Below are 21,608 nucleotides of genomic sequence, written 5' to 3'. Positions count from 1 at the left end.
TCAGGAGGATCGCAGTCATGAGGGTATGAAAGAAAAGCTGGGTCAGTAAGTAGCAGGAGATTTTTCTAAATTTAATTCAGAGTGAGACAGTGCACGCCAGTATTTTAGATAACATTCAGTTTCAGTGTGTTCATTCACTATTGCTGTATAACAAATTAACCACAAACTCAGAGCCTGAAAACACCACATTTACTATTTGTGTTCTCTGATTCGTGATGTATATAAGAAAGCTATCATCTCTCTCTCGGTTTCCAAGTGTCAGGAGTCCAGGCACATCTTAACTGGGTCCTCTCCTCAGGTCCTCGACTCACAAGGCTGTAATCAAAGATCGTCCAGCCAGCATTACAGAGGGTCGACTGGGGATAAATCTGCTTCTCTGCTCATTTGGGTTGTTGGCAGAATTCATTTCCTTGCAGCCACAAGACTGAGGGTTCTGACTTTTTGATGAGCATGGTCTGGAGGCCCCCCCAGTTCCCTCTTGTGATCCCCTCTGAAGGCAGTTCCCAACACGGCCATCTGCTTCTTCCAGGCCAGTGAGAACCTCTCTCTCCAGTCTGCTCCCACGGAGTCTTCTATAATAAAACCATTATGGATAGAACATCCCATCACCTCAGATTCTACTGGTGAGAATCAAGCCACAGGTCCCACAGGCCTCCAAGGGTCTAGACCACTGGGCTACCTTAGTGCGTGTTCACCACACGTGCGATCAGTGCTCACGAGTCTACTTCATTCTTGTTAACGGGCTGCTGAGCATTTCTCCTTATGGCCATCCCATTATTTATTTAACCCTCTTCCCTGCCACTGAAGGCTGTTTCTGATTTCCGCACTGAGAGGTACGGGGGATGCGCGGTAGCAGTGAATATGCTCTCCATTTTTGTAGAATCTTGACGCTTATCTGTGGAGTACTTTGTAACGGAGAGATGGCTTCAAGGCAGAAGGGCATTCTAAGCCGTGCTTGGACACTGCAAACCATCACAGAAAGTCTGCTCCAGCTAACACACACTCATTCCCTCCTCCCGGAGACTCCCCTCAGCTCTCGGTGGAACTTTCCAGCTTTCTTCAAATAGGTGTTCTGCATCTCTTCATTTAGGCTCACACACCAATGATTTCTCTTCTTGATTTAGGTTTACATTCAGGCAATTCATCTTTTCAGATAACACTGATAATAGGGCCTGCTCTCCTACCATATTTTCTGACGCCTTGCGGTATTATAAGGAAGCTATCGATTTTGGTAATTACTCTTAACCCTTCATCCCAGTGAATCATTTAGTGTATGTATGAGACCTTCAATCTGCTCTCTGGGGCTATCTATGTGTACAATCACATCTGTAAATAATGCAAACTTTCCCCTTCCAGTTTTCAAACCACCTCGTATTGCTTTCTCACTTTTCTTGTCTAATAATTTTAGGACAATAGGTAATTAGTAACAGTGAACCACGTCACAATTTCAACATTCTAAGCATTTCAATAATTAAACAATACGAATTTAAGGATTAAAATACACATTTTTACTCATTGTAAGGAAGTAGCCACAATTTCTGCTTTACTAAATTATTTCCCTAGGAATTATGTAGATTTTGTCACATGCTTTTAGGCACCATGCTGAAAGATTTTCTCCTTTGACTTAGTAATATGATATATTATATTAATGTATTTCCTAATAGTGAACCACCCTTGTATTTTAGGGTTGAAGTCAACTTAGATTGAAATATTACACTGTTAAAGTACTGCTATTATTTGCTGATGTATTATTTAACGTCTCTGCACAATATGCTTAAGTAAAATTGATCTACAACTTTATCTCTGACAGGCTTCGGCATTGGTACCCTACCAGCGTCATAAAAAGAATTTGAAACTCTCCTCTATTATGGTGTGGACCAGTTTAAACATGAACAGATTAAATGGTTTCTTCCAAGTTTAAAATTCACCTGTGAAAGTATCTCTGCCTGGTGCTTTTGGGGGGGATGGCAGCTCTTTTAAAGTTTTCTATTTCTTTATTAGTTCACTAATTTTATTCTGATTTTCAAAATTCTGTGCACTGTGTATCTATGGTTATTTCCACATTTGTTTCTATTTATATATGTGAGCCTTCTCTCCCACCCGTTTTTTTTTTTGACTAGCTCAGCCAAGAAAATCTGTTTTACTTTATGCTCCCCAACTCCACCAAAAACGCAAGAGGTTTTATTAAAAAAACACTTTTTTCTTTCCTAATTAATTTCATCTTTTATATCTCTTAATTTCTTCAAATTTGGGAGGTGGGTGGAAGTGTAACTTATTTCATTCTTATCCATTTCCCTCAGAACATAATTTCTGCACGATTCATTAGGTTTTGATACTCTTGTTTTCACAATATTTTTCTAGGTATTCTCCAACTTTTTTATTTCTATTTTAATCCATGAATCATGAAAGTTTTTAAATTTCCAGATGACCAGGGACTTTTTTTTTTTTTTTTTTTTTTTTTGCTTCTAATTTCCAGATTTAGAGTATTATGGATCAGGAAAAAAAAAAAATGGTCTGTGTTATTTATTTCTGCCTTTTGAAATTTGGGATTTTTCTTTGTGGCCAGAAATAGATACTCAAAACCTATAAACACTGCTTTATTGTCTTCTCAGTTGCTTAGGAAAATATGAGGCAACCAGATGTATCTTCCTAACGGATTTAATATTTTTCCTCAAAATCTAATAACTGGATCACAATTTGTCCCTATATGGGTAATTCTGAAGAACTTAAAAGTCAGGTCTCCTGGAATGCAGTGAACATTTTGATCAGATTATGGTCTCACTTTGATTCAGGAAAAAAGTTTTCGTCTGTTTTATCATTAAGATGATTTCTGTCCCATGCGCTTGGTTCTGTATCACTGTCCTGACTTGCAACAGGTCACTTTTGCCCTCTGTGTCTGTTTCTTTGACTTCTTTTACCTGTCTCTCTCCTTCTGACTGTGACTGTTCCATCAATGAGGGTAATTTAATTTTTTATTCCATTCCTTTTGATATGTTTTAATTTGTTCATTTGTTTTAAAATACTGTACGTGTGTCAGTTTTCTTAGCTCAGCAAGTACCTTTAAAAGAAAAATCTTCCTTAATCCTTTTATTTTTTCAACTCCCATTTCATTAAATATTTAATTCTTCCACAGAGACCAATTTTAGTAAGTTCCTCTCTTCTCTTCCTTAGATCAGTATTTCTTCCAGAACAGATTCTTCCTCTACAGTTTACGTTTTCTCCCCTCCTGCGGCAATATACTCATAGAGACCCCACAGTGGATATTTTTGGTTGGCTGCTTTCCATTCTACTTGTGTTCTAAATGGGCAGCTTTGTCAACACTTTATTCACACCACTACACCACGGGTGACATGTCCTTGAATCTCTTCCCATGTTGTGGGGGTCTGTTTTCTTCTTCCACACACCACAGTATTGCCTGCCCGGCGTTTTGTAGCTGGAGAATGGTGTGTTCATCTGCTTGGGCTGCCACAACAGAACCCCACAGACTGGGTGGCTCGAACAAAAATCTGTTTTCTCAGAGACTGGGGATCCAAGATCAAGGTGCCAGCAGAGTCTGCTGCTCCTGAGGCCTCTTTCTTGGGCTTGTAGATGGCTGCCTTCTCGCTGTGCCCTCACATGGCCTTTCCTCTGTGTATACACATCCCTGTGTCTTTTCCCCTTCTCTTAAGGACAGCAGTCCTGTTGGATAGGGGCCACATCCTTATGACCTCATTTAATCTTAGTTCCCTTTTTTAAAGACCGCCCCCATCTCCAAAATGCCCCTCCACTGGGGCTTAGGGCTTCAACAATTTGAGAGGATACAACAGGTCCATAACCTATGGGGATTGGGGGGGGGGGCACCAAGGATGCAGCCAGATCTGCACGCAACCTGGTCCTTCACCTCATCTCTGGTTTTGCCAAAATGCCTGTGTCTTTGTTCAGTCCCCCTGCCTGGGCTGTCCACAATTCCAGCAGAGGCCCCGGCCCTTCAGCCCACGCCAGGAGTCTCTATCCTCGGTGGCCGCTATCACCACTTTCTATCATTCTCCAGGCAGAAGATGGACCAGGTAAGAGACATGACTTCTAGACGCTCACATCACAAGCTATCAGGGTGGGAAATGGCATTCCTCTTTCTACTCTTAGGGGTCATTTTTCTCATCTTCTTCTCTTACAGAAGCTCTGTTTCTTTCTTTCTTTCTTTTTTTTTTTTTTAAGTTTTGATTCTGAGGTTTTCCTTCTGACTTTGTTCATCACTGGAGATCACTGCCCCTGGAATGTCTGAGAGAGGGAGTCCGTGATGTATCACACCCCACCTGTTCTCCTTTCCCTGACAGGAGAGCAGGGTGGTCGGGAGGAGCTTCTACCTTTGTGGAAGTTGTAAGTCTTCCCCAAGGCTGACCAAACCACCCGCTACACCTCCCTCTAAAAAGGGATTTTGAGGATTATATATGCATCTGTTCCATATCGCATCTGTGGAAGGTTGAGTTAGGAGTAAAACAGATACAATCCATGCCAATTTTTAAAAACGTCATTTGCTAGTCTCTAGCCTTTTCCTCCATTTGACTGATACCAAGGTGTTATTCTTTTTTCCTTTTAACCTATTTTTGGTTTATACTGTAAGATTTTGAGATCTCAGTTTGCTATCTTAAATCATGTGTTTGAGATATCTGTTTTAGATAAGAAACTGACAATAAATACTACTGGTAAACACATAAGTAAAAGGTAACGTGCCATTACACGTGGAAACCCGTAACTTGCTAAACTTCACTAGTTCCCTCACGTCCATATTGTGCCAATGGGCCGCATGTTTTTATTAAGTTATTTCAATATCACCCAAGTTTATTTCACCAAAGCAGGGATTCCTGAGGTTTCTTACAGACTTCAGTATTAGTGTATATCCTCAAATCATAAATGGCATATATGCATTTGTATTTTTTCTTTTTAGAAAATGAGATTGTTATCTTTCATCGAATTGTCAAAGAATTATGAAACATAAAAACTGGTTAGGAATCACTGACCTACAGTAATGAGCAGGAAAGCCGCCAAGAATGGAAAACAATGGAGAATTAGAGACCATTTACAAGAGTTTGGATTCATCCAAATAATAAAGTCAGGTGAAAGAGTTTTCTTTTAAGTTACATGGAATTTGGAGAAAGCACAGAGGACTTCCAAAAAAGTTTAACCACAGGTGTTTGTGACCCTGACATTTCAGGTAACACTGTCCTACAGAAATTGTGGAATAAAAGGAGTAGACACAAAAAACAATTATCATTCCAAGGACCCTTCCACATCAATCCATCAGTACGTACAGCTTACTCTGAGCTTATTAGCACATTAAGCACAAATGACCTGATTCCTTCATTAAATTTTGAAAATGATGACTAATCCTCTTAGTGGTCATGTCCCACATTTCCATCTAAACAGAAGTGACATTCTAGAGAAATCAAGGGTTTAAAGGCTTTCCTGGAGAAAGAATGTCTCCACTTCCACTTATTGCTGAGTTAGGGAAAGAGAAACAATTACCTTAAAAAAGGCATAGCCTATAAATAAATTCAATTCTCAATACACAAAACAAGCAAAGTTGATTCAGCGACAGATTAAAGAGAACAGGAGGCAGATACTGGGAATCATATACTCAAGATTATGATCCAGATTTTGTGTGAGTTTCTGATGTACACTGTTTCTTTATAGGAATATATACAGCACTGCTATCATTTACAAAGGATTATAAATCTTCCTCAAAACCTATTAGTCCAACGACTTTAGAGGTTTGGTTTGGCACAATCTACAGTCTGCAGCCCATGTGCACTTTGGTAATTAAGAATAAGTAATAATGATGACAAACAACAGACCAGCTGTGCAATGATTAATAAGAACTGTCTTGTACACACAACCAGGCACTGGCATGTGTGGCTCAAGCAACTATATAAAGCTCGTGACTTTATGAAATCAAATACAGAGCTTTCCTTTCTTACTCCTACACATTCCAACAGAGACACACGTAAGCACTTTTGTACAATTTAAACTTGGAGCTATCCGTGTAGTAATATTGACTGAAACACTATGCATCATTTAAGCTTAAAAAGAAAAAAATATGGTCTTGTTTTTCTTGGTACAGTAGAAAGACCACAAAGAATTTTCTAACTGTGTGGCTTAACTGTCTGAAATCCTTTTTGGAACGAGGCAGACTGTCAATGAATAAAGCAAGTTGTGTGACCTTGGGTACGTTAATTTCAACTCTCCAAGCTTCCGTTTCTTGCATTAGTCTGTAAACTGCAGAGAAAACAATACTATCTAAAAGAAAACAAACAAACGCACAACTAATACTACCTACACTCTCAGGGTTGGCTGGTTGATTCGTGGGTCGTATGAACAAGAGCTGGCCAGTGGCTGGGACATCAGGGGTTCAAGAAGGCCTTAGTGCCGACCCTCTGCCCTACACAGACTAAATGCTTAGGAAAAGGAATTTTGAATTTTATAATTATGTCCATTAGATCTCCTGTAGGCCTAGCTCAGTGCTGTGAATGGAATGGGTAAATACCTTCTGAAGAAACAAATGAGTTGATTCACAAAGGAATGCCAAGTATAGTAAATCTTCAAAGTATAGAAATGATCTTAATCTGGCTTTGGACAAAGAAAGCTACTGGCTTCTTGTAGGTCCAAACTCCAAACACAATCCTCAGGCCAGGTTACTAGATCTCTACCACTATGTCAGCGTCTGTTACACACTGGACTTCCAGAAAACAAGATCTGCTTTTTTTTTTTTTTCCTTTTCTTTTCTTAATCTCTTGTGCCTGTCCATGCAGTACAAGGCATGAAGGAGCAGCTTAATAGATGTTTCATGAATGAACTGGTAAGTGCATGAAAGAAATGATGCCAACACCAAATATCAGATCATTTAATTTCTATCATGAATAATTTGAGATATAGATACAAGTAAAAAATAATATAATAAATTCCTATGTGCACATCACCTAACTACATCAATCATTAACTGATGGCCAGGTTAATTCATCAATATCCCTAGATTATTTTGAAGCAGATTCTAGACTTGGTACAGATGTTTAAGAAGCTTTATGTAATTAGATTTTACTTAAAGTAAATTCTAGACTAGTCTAGTAGACTCTAGAATTCTAGACACTTGTATCTCTACAGTAACAAGAAACACACAATACTACGTAACAATCAACAGAAGTCATCGCTATTTGGTCAAGAGAGGAGCTGTGACATAAACAAAAGGAAATCAAACCCTTCCCCTAAATCACTACGGGTTAGACGGTACTGGTAGTAAAAAAAAAAAAAAAGAGAGAGAGAGAGAGAGACAGACAGACAATAATTCTACAAATATCTGCATGAGAAAAAATAATGACTTGGGAGGAGGAACATGGTGTTAATTTGGATGAAAAGCTCACCTAACAAATCCTCATCAAAGGCTATAGATTTTTTTAACCTTTTTAATAAAAAGATTCTTTAGAGAAAAATCCAGAAGATTAAATAGAGGAGGGTGCAGATCTGAGGAGGGTCAGTGTCAGCCAGACACTACAAAGCCCAGGCCAAGGTGAAGAGGGGGGTTTTGACCAGATGCCAAGGAGGGAGGGCAGGACAGACATGGCAGCACCTTGATCCTTGAGAAAATGTGGGGCCCCCAACGGCAGCACTCGATAGAGCTGAAGGGTGAGAACAAAAATAAAGCTGACAAAACTGATTCCTGCCCTTTGGGGTCATTCTCAAGGAGAAATCAACCAACTGGAAAGTTAAAACAAGGAGGGCTTTTAAAGGACTTTTCATCCTGTGCCAAATTAGTCCAGCAACATAAGGCTGCATGGCTTGAAATTTACTTGACCCGCACTGACCACAATCGTGTTGATTCCCATGTTCCTCAATAAAGTTAATCCTGTACTTCCTAATAGGGCTGACAACACACATTTCCCCAACAGCACGGAGAAGACACTCCCAAAGCAAAAGAGAAAAGGCTCTAAAACCCAAAGACAGAGAACATCCTCGCAGGAGAAACAGTAACTCACGGTCACCCCTGCCCTTAAGCTCCTCACCCAGCAGTTAGAAGATGCCCAGTGTGTAGAAGAGAATAAACAAAGCAGGCCTGAGGTGGGCATCCCTAGAAAGGCCTGCTTGCAAAGGTGGCCCTTGGTTGGTGTCTGGGAACTAGGCTGGTAAACAGTTCTTGAAACGGATAGAAAACATTCCCTTTAAAGTTAGGATGGCCCACCATGCCTAACTGTCTGTACATGCATGTGCGTATGTGGGGGTTACATGGAACACCTGCTTTCCGTCTGTGAGTCTGAAATTCTGGTATATGGTGGGCGAAGGATGCCTATGTGAGTACCTCCCAATAGGCACTGGTCTCCAACGGGCTTCCCCCAACAGAAGTATCAAACACACATTGCAGCATTTTCAGTGCCGGGGGAAGAGTCTGCTGTGTGTGACCTCTCCGGGGAGGGGAGAGCGTAAGCAAAACTACACGTGGATTCTTCCAGATTCCACTCGGGTTGTCGTCATTTTCTCTGTGTGTCCTTACTACACTGCTGTGATAAATCTAGCTGTACATACAACTTCACGGTAAGTCCCATGAACCCCCTTCAAGCACAGCACCAAACATGGGGGTGGTCTTGAAGACCCCAGACACAGCCAGGAAAGCAGGCTCTACACTTACTGGGAAGACTTCTATTTGGAGGATACTACGTAGTGGCCTGCTCCATCAAGTAGACATTTTATCTACTCTTTTAGTTACGGTGGAAATTAGAGAACTTGTGGAAGCCTAGCAGAAATAGAACTGTCATGCCCCACTGTGCATGAGCTGAAACCGTCAACCCTTAATTTAGCCATTTTCCAGCTACCATTCATTAGTCAAAACATTTAGTTAGGTAGGACACTAGTGTTGGCCATGCTAAAGATGCAGGAGCTGAAATACTAGCGCACGGTCAGCTCTCAGTTATCACTCAGTGCAGCAGTGGTGTTTCCCAACGGTGTGTAATTCAGGGCAATTCAGAGGAATTCAAAGGAGACAACAAGGCTGCACTATGAAAACCTGGTGAGGACAGAGGTGCCTTCTTCAGCCTGTCCCAGGTCAGTTTCCTTCTGCTTCCCACTTAGGCAGAAGAGGTCTGAAGATCAGCACATCTCAAAATAATGGGAAATGGCTGCCTTTCATTATTTAAGGACAATGCCTTTCAGTGTGGGCTCATTCTTTCCATGGCAAACTGAGCCATCAGGATTTTAATATAGGGTTTCCTTGGTGGCTGGCCCGGGTAAGGAACAGAAACAACGAAGTGCCACTGATGAAATAAAGTGTGAATCTGAGATGAGTGACATCCTTATCCGCTCCCCTCCCAGCTTCTGAGCAGAAACATGGAAAATAAGTCACCAGCAAAAGACAGGAAAGGCTGAGCCTGAAGACACATTCCAGGCCCTAATTTCTCAGAGATATATGGCAGCTCTTGGTTTCCCCATGGTTCTAGGTTCTTTTTTTTTTTTTTAAGATTTTTTATTTATTTATTTGACAGAGAGAGAGAGACAGCCAACGAGAGAGGGAACACAAGCAGGGGGAGTGGGAGAGGAAGAAGCAGTCTCCTAGCGGAGGAGCCCGATGTGGGGCTCGATCCCAGGACTCCGGGATCACGCCCTGAGCCGAAGGCAGACGCTTAACAACTGAGCCACCCAGGCGCCCCCCCATGGTTCTAGGTTCTTGACCTGAAATTCCTAAAATTGCACCTACATTTCTTCTGTGTATATATAATAATACTATTTTCTGGGAACAGGACCCAAAGCTTTCATTAAATTTTCAAACTGGGTCCTAGTGTAATAAAACTTCAAAACTATTGCTCTAGACAGAAGAAGAGTATGCCAGATGCAAGAGTAGATGTAAAAATGCTAAATGACTGAGTGGCAGACCAGAGGCTCAACCTGCCGGGAGATGTGCAGGAATGCAGCAGGGGATGAAATGGGTTTATTAGGTTGGAGACCTACAGCTGGGAACGCAATTACCTAGGAGAAAAAAGAAATTATGTTAGATTTGAAAGAAAAGTCACTTTTGGTACAAATACTGGTCTGAGAAAACTGAAGAAGAAAGTTAAAGAAGTTCTAGTTAAATCATGGGAATAGAGCAACAGGTTCAGACTTGGGTAACCTCAAAATGCCAGGTTCCACCTAAAACCCTGTTGACCAGACCCACTTGACCTGTTTCCATAGGACTGGGCCTAAGTAGCAGCCAGCCTCAAGGACATGCTGGAGCTCCTGATGGCACTGAAATATAAACGAAGTTAAATCAAAGTCGATGAATAAATTGTGTATCCGTAAACTTATCGAATTGCAGGTACAGTGGGTTGTGAATCTTCTCACACTGTCCAAAGATGATTTAGTTGCAATCAAAACAGTACTAAACTGACAGAAGTAAAAAGGGATTTGTTAAAAAGAATCAGCAGGAAGTAGAAAGAGCTGGAACTCTAGACTGCTCTGAATTAATAACCTGAGGGCATCAAAAGTCACCCAACAACTCTCCATTTCTCACCTCTGCACCCTCTTTTAATGAGATTCCCCATCCTTCCCAGAGCCCTGCCTTCTCCTCTGGGCACCTGACCCACCACCAGGGTTGCTTCTTCAGCCTCGAGCCCAGGGGCAATCTCAGAGTAACTGGCTGAGTTTTTCCCTCCCCCAATTCCAAATCTCTAGAGGAGAGAACCTGACTCAGCCCAGACTCCAGTGAGACTCCTCTCCAGCATCTAGCCAGCTCTGGCAGTACAGATGAGGGGGACCAGAGAGAGGTAAAAGGGTAAGAGATGGAGGTCAGAGTCCAGAAAAATACCCTTCTCCAAGCCCTGCTTTATCTACATAGTAGCAGGTCATCTTTCCAGGAAAAGAAAGAAAAACAAAAAACAAAAACTTCCCTCTTGCAAGCATCCTAGTCTGATGCAAGCGGCCATATTATCATCGCGTAGGCTTCAACAGCATACATACTTCATGAATATAAACTTCTATTGGTAATTCTAAAGTTTTAGCTAAAAGCATGTAGCCTATTCTCAATACTCTCACTTAAAGTTGAGAAAAATCAGTTCTTTACATATTATTGAAGTGATACTTCATGTTTACATTTTCCCACTTACGCTGTTTGGTGTACTTTTGGATTTCCGAAAATTTATTTGAGACACTGAAACATTCTATTTTTAGTGATTTCGTTCAATCTACATATACTCTGGATCTGCTGTTTCTAAGGGTCAGAACGTAGTTGTGCAGTCTATTAGACAGGGACCCCACAGACAGAGCCTTCCATTTAAAGCCACTTAGAAGGGACGGAGCAGCAGTATAGTCTAGGGTTTAGCGGTCCCACCTACAGAACCAGACAGTCCTGGGTTCAAATCCCAGCACTGCCGTTTACCAGCTGTGTGACCTTGGGCAAATTTTTACCCTAACCTTCTTCACTTGTAAAATGAGGATGGTGATATCTACCTCACTGAGCTGTTGAGTGGGGCATTAGATGAGATTATGATGTAAAATACTTAACAGAATGAGCACTTAATAAATACTGGGCTATTATTGTATGTTAATTATCCTGATGGTGATGACCACAAGGAGAGAGAGGATGAGCAGAAGTTCTTCGCTAGAGTTTCCGGCAAAAGCTAGCTGGGAGGCCTGACACAACCTGCTGACCCCAAAGAAAGGGCATCTCAGAAGCGGGCTGCCTGTCACACATGACACAGCAAATGGAGGGCGATCTGAGGGGAGGGGGAGGGCCAGTTGAGAGGAGTTGGCCTTCCTGCCATTGCCTGCTGGGTACAATGATCACATAAACCCCTTGGTTCTCCCAAAATACAAACAAGTCAGCTCTAAAAAGAAATAAGCTCTCAGACGATGGAAAGACACGGAAGAACCTTAAATGCATCTTACCAAGTGAAAGCAGTCAGTCTGAAGGGCTACCTACCATATGATTCCAACTACAAGGCATTCTGGAAAAAGCAAAACTATGGAGAGAGTAAAAAGATCAGTGAGTGGTAGACCTGGGACGTGGGGGAGGGGGGGAGCAGGCGAGGAAAGAGATGAACAGGCAGAACATGGGATTTTTAGGACTGTGAAACTATGCTGCTATTGTAATGATGAATACATGTTATAACACGTTTGGCCAAACCCATAGAAAGTACACCACCAAGAGGGAACCAAAGAAACTCTGGACCTGGGACTACGATGACGTGTCAGTGTAGGTTCCTCAACTGTACCAAATGTACCACTCTGGTGGGAGGCTCTGCTTGTTGGGGGGGGGGAGGGGATATATGGGAAATCTCTGCAATTCCCTCTCAATTTTGTTGTAATCTAACACTGCTTTAAAAAAAAAAAAAAGAAAAAAGAAATCTTTTAAAAAACACAAGTCATTAAAGCTGTTTAATATAAAACTGTATATTTATACACACGTTATCTGACAGTGACAGGGTAAGGTTAAGGGATAGGCTTTGGAGACAGACTGGGTTCAAATCCCAGCTTGGCCACTTTCTGGGACTACGAGCTCGAGCAAGTGACTGAGCCTCCCCGAGCCTCATGTTCCTCATTTGTGCAACAGCAGTGAGCTGAGTATCCATGTGGATCAGCTCACTCCTCTCTGCAACTACTCTGCTGAAGAGGTACTTGTGCTCTTTCTGTTTTGCAGAGGAGGAAACTGACGAGAGTCAACGGGGTGGCCAGATCACACAGAAGTCACATAACTTGCGGGAGCTGGGACGGCAACGCGAGGGATTTCCCTTTAGCGCTCACTGTGCTACACTACATGACCTTATCTGTAAGTATTTCCATAAAATGTCAGAAGGAGCTAAGCCTAGCGCCCAACACATAATCATCCCTGTCAATATTAGCTATTTAATTATTACTGTTCTCAATTTTATGTTGAGAGATGTGGAAGAGATAGCTCTGAAAGCTGGGGTTTTTTTAATTTTATAAAAGAAAAATAAAAATGGGCTCATCCGTGCAAAGAGTCAAGCCCATAAACACCCCACACTATCCTGTCCCCTAAGGAAGGGCATCTGATGGTATCTTCTCCATTGCTCACCACCCCACCCCCTCACTCCCGGATTCTTATTCTCCCTTCCAAGAACTCTTGGTGCTGCTCATAAAAAAGAAATGAACAAAAGGATCATATTCCTCAACATCCTTAGTTCTGCAAATACTAATTGAGTGCCAAGTTCCAAGCCCGGAGCTCTGCTCTGAGGACGTGTCTTCGCAGCTCTGCATCTCCAGAGACCTTGGCAGGGAATTTCTGAGTGGGCGAGACCTCCTAGGCCTGCTCACTTTCTCCAACTCCTCAATCCTCATCTCCAACATGAACACATTCTCATTATGAAAAATATTATGAAGTTCCTCCTTCTATTGAATCAAAAACTCACCTCCTAGCAAGTTCCGCTCACTTGTACTGACTATGCTTTCTTAGATAATAAAGAATAAATCTACCCCCCCTTCTGTATTGCAGCTCTTAGATTTTCTTGAGACAGCCCCAGTGCTTTGTCTATCCTGGACACTAAAATGCTGCAGGATGAAAGAACCCTGTCTCTCAAATTTTCTCTTATCAAACCACGTTAAATACGATGGGAAAATGCTACCTACCCCCTCCAGAGCCACACTACGACACAGAGAAAGGACTTCCTGTAGCATAGCTAAATGAAGAACTGGGAAGACAATGTCATTATTATTTTCTGAAAGGCAGACAGAAAGTTTTCTGTGGTTTTTAAAGCTCCTTTTTAAACACTCCAGAGAATGCATTCCCTGTTAGCGGGGCGGCGGGGGGGACCTAACAGTAAAGTAAGTCTCCATGGCTATGCCAAAGATGCCAACATTCAAGAAAACTGGAAGAGGGGGAAAAGCCACGCCCCTGCAATTTGTCAACTATTCTTGCCATGGGGTTTTGACCTTTACACTGAACTGTCACTACTCAGGCAAACATAAAGCTTTTAGAAACTTCTAGTTTTATCAATGTTGCCATTGCTTCAGAAATTTATTTTTCTCTCACATGAAAACTGGTGCTGCCTAGCAACCCAGTGCCAGCAAAGCTAAATCAAGAAGCATTTTAGGCTGCATTTTTTTAAGAAAAGAGATTTCTTGTTCCCACTGAATGACAGACACGCTCTAAGGCTACAGGCTCCTTGCACCTCAAGGAAAATGGTTTCTGTACTGCTCACTGGGGCCTCTTTTATAGTCAGGGATGACAGAGATCAACCTGCAGAAGACGGCTAGGATGTGCCTTCTCTCTGCAGCTACAGGAGTGGAGGAGCGGCTGCCCCAAACCAAACCCAGTCCACATGTGGCTGCTGCCAGACCGCAGGTTGGGACTGACCACTGAGCCTGGGGGCAGGGACACATTCTTCTAGCTTTTGGCAAAGACAGGAGTGTAGGTCAGAAAGTTGGTTCCCAAGGTCAACAAGAGGAAAGCAATGTGCCATTTGATACTCTTCACGTGTGTGAACATTCTGATTGTGTTGCACGCCTGAGAGGAAACATGTATGCCCTTCTCACCTCGACTTTTCTGTGACTGGAGGGACACTGGCGTTTCAAGGATTCTGCAACATATGTTACAGGGAGGTTTACTGAAGAAGCCTCAGAACAGGATATAAAACCAGCCCTTTCCACAAAGCATGAGCATCACAAACGGCCTCCATTTTCTCACCAGGAAAAACAAGACCCAGACTGCGAGTATACCCGTTTCAAAGACAACACTGTTTCTTTCAACAAAGTTTTTAGAATCCTTGTCACAGAAAAGTTTTATGTAAATAAAATGTGATTATCTCTCGGCATCCTGTGGCCCACAGAAACTATGGTACATAAAGGCTAACACTAGAAAACAACGTCATGACCCACTGACCATCACAGACTCCGTGACCATCAAGGCGAACTGAAGCACCACACAAAGCTGAGAGAAAGCAGAGCACCACATCTGGCAGATCACACTGAAAATCCGATTATAATCCTTAACGACATAAATATACAGGCATGCCTCAAAGATATTGTGGGTTTGGTTCCAAACCACTGCAACGAAGCGAGTATTGTAATAAAGCGAGTCCAATGAATTTTCTGGTTTCCCAGTGCACAGAAGAGCTATGTGTACACTGCACTGTAGGCTATTAAGTGTGTAGTTGCATTATGTCTAAAAAAACAATGGACATATCATTAAAAAATACTTTATTGCTAAAAAATGCTAACCATTACCTGAGCTTTCAGCAAGTTGTACTCACTGATCACAGATCACCATCACAAATATAATCATGAAAATTTTGAAATATTGCAAGAATGACCAAAAGGTGAAATGTGACAGAGATACAAAGTAAAATGGCGCCGACAGGCTTGCTCCATGCACAGTGGCCACAAACCTCGGATTTGTAAGGAACACAGTATCTGCGAAGGGCAATAAACAAGGCGTGCCTACAATCTGGATTAAAATTATATATATTATGTAAAATGATTTGGGTGAGAGTAACATTATATATCTTACTTCACATGAATTGCCAATTTAAGTATTAACATGAAATAAGACAGATAATAAAAGAAAACCACACTAACATTAATGTTTTCTTTGATGATTCTCAAAGGCTCTTCATAATCTTCAAGGGCCCTCAGGGACATGGGGAGAAACTAGGAGAGGGTCACATTATAAACACAAATTTGTTTTATGACACACTACAAATGTATAAAATAGCAGAATAGGCTCCATTTCAACAAACTCCATTAACTCCCAGGAGGGTTCTTTCCATACCTCTTTAAGTTCCTCTAAAGAGACCCCCAACCCCAGAAATTAGCTAACAGAAAACTAGAATTGAAGCTGACTGGCAAACTGTATACATATCAGGTGCTAGCAGTCCTACCCTACNCTTTCCCTCCCCTGTCCCGTCTGCTCTGCCTTTTCCACCCCTGTGCTCTCTCATGCCGGAACACAACGTAGATCTGTAATGGGTTATCACCCATTCCCAAACACCCACTCACTGAGGTCGACTTCAGCCCTTCCTCTCAACAGACATCTCACTCTTGGAGTCAACACTCGTGCTCCCCCACAGTGCAGCATCCGCATCATGACAAGGTCCCCTGACCACCCTAACGCTGAAACGTGCCTGGGTTTCTTCTGGCCCCTGTTGTTTTATCACCAGTAGAAAAATCTTGGTGTTTCTCAAGATTACTGCTCTTAACCTTCTCCTAGTGATGAGAAGTAAAGTTTTGGGGGTCAAACAACCCTTAGTTCAAACCCAAGCCTTGCCACTCACCAGCGGTGTGCCCATAAACAAGCTACCCTCTCACCCTTCAGTTCTCTCCCATAGTGTAAAGGGACAATACATGTAATAAGAATTCTATATATTCAGGGATACTATTACATATGTATGCAATAGGCACTTTATATCTTTTACTTCATGTATCGATTTTAGGTATCTATATCTATTATATCTATTTTAAGTATCTATTATATCTATTTTAAATACCTATGCCCATTATATCTATTTGAAGTATCTACTATCTATTTTACATACACACACGTAAACACTAGGGTTACCCCATGTAGTAGACCAGAGGTGTACAGCACAGTGAGCACACTCTCCTATGCCAACCTCATGCCTTTTTATCCTACCTTCTACTTCCTACCACTAAATTCTCTCACAAATTTGAGCCCCACTTCTCCAACTGTTTGTTAGACACCCAGACAGCTAAAATTCAGCACGTTAAAAACTGAACTCTTACCCCAAACTCATTTTTTTCCATCTTTTTATTAATGACCCCAATATTCTCCCAGGTCTGGGTCATCATTTGTGACCATCATGCAGAACACATTCCCCTGAGATGGCCCACTGATCCGGTCCCTGGACTGTGTCCACTGCGCCTTGGGAGATGATGCCTGCTACCCTTGAACTCCCATTCTCACTACCATGTCCTCAGCTGGTCTGTTTTTCTTCTACTTTCTACTTGGTAACCTGCTGCCAGATTAAACTTCCCGAAGCAGTTTACCTAAAAACCATGAGAGGCCCTGGCACCCATAAAATGAAGCCCAAAAGTCCGAGGGGGGCATTCCCAACCTCCCTACACCTGGCCCAAATCTTTCTCCAATCACATCTCATGCCCCTTGCCACTGTTCCAACAGAAGCTGCATTCCCAGAACGCACAGCTACTCTCGGTGCTTCTCTGATTACACGATTTCCCCATACCTGAAACGTCCTCTCAAAACATCTCCACCTGTTCAAGCTCCATCCTAAAACCTATTCAAACCACCTAGTCAGGAAACGTTCCAGATCCCTCACAGTCGGACATAAACTCCCCCTCTAAAGTCTCAGCAGTTTTCTCTGCATCGCTCCGACAGCTCTATTCTCCACCGCATCCGGCAGTTACTGATGGACAGACCTTTCCCCTGCCCCACTCACTGTCTGCTCTTCCCCCAAGTCTCACATCATGTCTGACTCCAAGCAGGCGCTCACCACAAACATACTGCATTAATCCATAACAAGGATACTTTGTCAAGAACAAAACTCATGGGGCACGTGGGTGGCTCAGTTGGTTAAGCGTCTGCCTTTGGCTCAGGTCATGATCCTAGGGTCCTGGGATCGAGCTCCACATTGGTCTCCCTGCTCAGTGGGGAGTCTGCTTCTCCCTCTCCCTCTGCCTCACACTCTTCCCCCCCCCCATGCTTGGGCTCTCTCTCTTTCTCTCTCTCAAATAAATAAGTAAAATCTTTAAGAAAAAACACTTATGTAAAACTCATAAATTATAAGGCACAATCCCAATTTGAAAATCTGTGGGAATTTCACAGTACCTTTTTCCACCTGGGAAATGCAATTTTCTGGTTTGCATGAGAAGAAAGACCTTGATAATATTTTTGGCCCGTAAACACTTCTTTTAAAATAACATCTTAATGTATTGTGTGGGAATAAGGCCAAAACATGTGGATTAGGTTTCCTATAGAGTACATATGGGTTTTATGAAAACAGCAAAGAGGCTAGGATAAAATGTGATCTCTGAGACAGATTAAGTTCGGTCTTTTTCTAACTCTAAAATTAATCTAGAGCTTTCTTGCTTTAATTATATGCTGAAAGTTTCCTCTTTTGCTTTAGTGATGTTCCTGGTCAGAGTCAACATTTTTCACATTCCTAGGATGAAAAAATAAGTGAGGAAAAGAAAAGGACTTCCTTCTACTGTCACTTTCCCCTCTGCCGGTTCTCCCTCGTAGACACTACCTAGGCCTCTTCATTCCCTCTCTCACTGCCCCTGCTGTTTGCCCCCCATCTACGATAACTCTTCCCTCCCCCAAAAGACTCTTCTTTTTAACCCTTCTATCCTCCTTCCCCTCTCTTTCTCATTTTGTTCTCGAACATTTACTAAGAGGAACCATATCCCTCCCTCACCACATTCAAGTCAAACACAAGATCTTTGGGTGGTAAACACGGATCAGTTGCCAAGGAAACCTCAGGCTCCTATGGGTACATGCATCTATGTGAAGTTTTTCTGCACAACCACCCTCGTCCGTGGAAATATCCTTCCTCACAGCAGAGCCTAGCCTCTGAAGTAAAGTCCAGCTGCGCAGGGACAAAGAGCTGGGAGTGAAAGCGGACAAGGATGAAATTGGAGAGAAAAGAAGAGGAAATGGGGAAATTAAGTTCTCAGAAATATGAACTAATCCAAGCTAACAGCTCCCCACCCCAAGCAACCCTGTGCTTCCAAACCGAAACCCACTCACGCAGTGAAGCATCTGAAACTCAGTGTCCCACCTGCCCCCTTCTTGATAGCAAAGTCAGTGCCTCGATTCACATGGGAGTGCATTTGCAGCATTATCCAGCGTGGCCACAGAAAGGCAGAGGGGAAAAGTGAAAGCCCTCTCCTCAGCTCCATGGAGCCTGATCTGAGAGTGGGTCCAGTTTCATCTGCCATCAGTATTACAGTTGGCTCATCAGTGCCACTTGGAAATTCCTGTAAGGTTTAACAGGGTGAAAGCAGCACTATCTACTTCCCAAGGAGAAAAACGTGAACTTATCTTCTCAGCTTCAAATAAGAAAACAGGAAGCTGCAGCATTCAAAGGAGATCCTTTTATCTGAGAGCAAGACCCAGAGCCAGTATTTTCACAAATAAACTGCATAAAAGCTCCCTAATTGGACTTAATCTAATGATAGCTATACCACTAAACATTGTTTCAAAGCTTGTGGGCCTAATTATTTCTTTTTCTTTCTAAAGATTTTTTTATTTATTTGAGAAAGAGACAGTGCGAGTGAGCAGGGGAGGGGCAGAGGAGAGACAATCTCAAGCAGATTCCACGCTGAGCGCAGAGCCCGATGTGGGACTCAATCCCACGACCCAGAGGTCATGACCTGAGCTGAAACCAAAGGCTGGACACTCAACCAACTGTGCCACCCAGGGGTCCTTAATTATTTCTTTTTCTAAAAATGATTAGTAGCCATCTTTCCTTAAAGCTGTCCGGATAGCTTAGGGCACCACTTGCTACCTAAAAACCAAACCAAAAAACCCCCAAACTTCTTATACCCATCCACAAGCTGCTTTTACTATACTGGGCAGGAAGATCTCTGGCCAGCTTTCACATTTAACTCTTCAGTGGGAACCAGTATTCACACAAGCTAGAATTGCTCCAGCAAACAGCAAATGCAACAGGCTCTTGCTGTGCTTTGCTCATAGAGACTACACCTGTGTCCCTCTTTCCCACTCCTCTAGCCCCTTTAAAATTTATTGAGTTCATTAATTCATCCAATAAATATTAACTTAACACCTAATACGTACCAGTTATTATTCTAAGTGTAAAAAACGATCTCTGCCCTCAAGGATCTGGCAGGGAGAAACGGAGAACTACGACAATAAATAAACTTTACAGCACGTTAGACAGAGATAAATGCTATGGGATACAAGTCCCAAAATGGGGCTCCACTCCCCAGACTGAGCTGCTTTCCATCAGGGGCTGTAATGTTCGTCTTCGTAGCCTAGCACCTCATACATGCCTGGCATGTAGTGCAATCTCAGTTGAAAACAAACAAACAAACTACAACAAACCTTTAATAAACAAATGAGTAAACAAGCACTTAAACAATTTTCAAATTCCCTATCTTAAGAGAAGTGAGGAAAATTATTAGCAAGGTCGTGATGATAATGAGAAAAAACTACATAAAAGTTCTTCAAAGAATCTATCATATTTTGCAAACTCCTGTAGTCCCCTGATTATCGAGAAACAAGTAAAAAGACGTGTCACAGATGAATGACAGTATTCATTTTAAACAAGAGATTCTTAACCTGGGGTTCCCAGATTCCGGGATGCATGTGAATCCCCTGGAAATGTCAGCACAATTTGGGAGATAAGAGGGACTATAAATGTGTTTTTCTAGGAAGAATGTGACACAGATTGGCAAAAATATTTTCCCTGTGTTACAGAAACAGAATTTGAGAAATCCAAGGATAGGACTGAAGGCTGCAAAGAATCTAAACAATCCAGTGTTACATTGCAGATAGTCCTTTGCATCTGGATGGAATGCTTCTTCCTTAAACCAGTGAGATAACAGAAAACCGGGTAAACTTCAGATTTACGGAAACCCATCAGAAGACAGAAGTTCAGTGGGAACTTCTCAGAACCACACTCATCATCACAATGATAATAAAATCATTTAACGGTGGTGGGGAATCTTAGAGGCTAGTTTCACGTGGTGATAAAGCCAAAAACAGGAATTCCCTCAAGGAAAAAACAGAGAGAGTTTACCTTTTCATGGTTTTCAATTAAAATTTCCACCACGATGTTCTGAAACTTCAAATCCATGATGGCAGCAACAGTTTCTTCCTGTGGCCTCATCAGAGTTGGTCCAAACACCACTCCTAGATTTGCTACCGTCATGAGGTTCTGCTTGGAGTGATTTGAAACACTGAGAAGGAAGAGCGAGGGAAAGTCTCTGGTTAAAAGAGAGGCAATAGCTGGGGAAAGTACAATCTTCTGCAACTCTGTGTTTCCTTAAAAACAAGGAGTCAAGACACTCAATTGTCCTCAAAGTCTGCTTCTGAAATAACAAGATCTGACAAGACTCTAGGAGATGAGGCCCCTGCTGACCTTCCTACTATTCCTCTCGTTCTCGATGCTCTGCTCTAACCATGACTTTCTTAATAATTCCATGTTTATGCTAGGCTTGTGCCCCTCGAAGACCTTCTTTTACCATTCCCCCCTACTTAGAACATCACCCCTTTCCCCAGACTATTATACCCTTGGCTTCCAGTAATGACCAGATTGTATGGCACCTTTGTAAGAATTGGCGTCACAGAAATTGGTCAGAGCGCCTGCATTCACCCCTTTGGCCCAATTCATTGTGCAATGAGCAACCTAAACAACTGTCCTCAGAAGCCCTGACGCTTAATTCAGGTCTCAATTCAAAGCCTCATCCTCAAGATACCTTCCATAATAACGCTCTTTACAGTCCCACATCCAATATATATTCTCTATCCCCTCATTCTCTTTTTTTAACCACTTACCACCTAAAATTATTTTGTATTTTTATTTGTAATCTGTTTATGATCTTTTCCTTCTTAGAAGGGACTTCATGAAAGTAGGGAATTCGTCTATCCTATTCAGCTATGTATCCACTAGCACCTAAAAAAGGCATTCGATAAATGTGTGTCGACTAAATGAACAAATGGC

General features: G+C 42.2%; 1 protein-coding gene across 2 annotated transcripts in view; it reads right to left on the bottom strand.

Annotated features, from left to right (window-relative positions):
• The window catches only part of ARHGAP10 (Rho GTPase activating protein 10), a 308,238-nt gene that overhangs the window by 85,244 nt on the left and 201,386 nt on the right, over positions 1-21,608 (bottom strand). For both annotated transcript variants that reach the window (XM_008685462.2, XM_008685463.2), the window contains one exon: positions 20,685-20,844. In XM_008685462.2, the coding sequence (XP_008683684.1) occupies positions 20,685-20,844 (160 nt within the window). The remainder of the gene's footprint in view (positions 1-20,684; positions 20,845-21,608) is intronic.

Source organism: Ursus maritimus, unplaced genomic scaffold, assembly GCF_017311325.1.
Source record: "Ursus maritimus isolate PB19 unplaced genomic scaffold, ASM1731132v1 scaffold_11, whole genome shotgun sequence".
NCBI classification, from domain to species: Eukaryota; Metazoa; Chordata; class Mammalia; order Carnivora; family Ursidae; genus Ursus; species Ursus maritimus.
The sequence above is the reverse complement of the archived record's forward strand: the minus strand, read 5'-3'. Positions and strand labels throughout refer to the sequence as shown.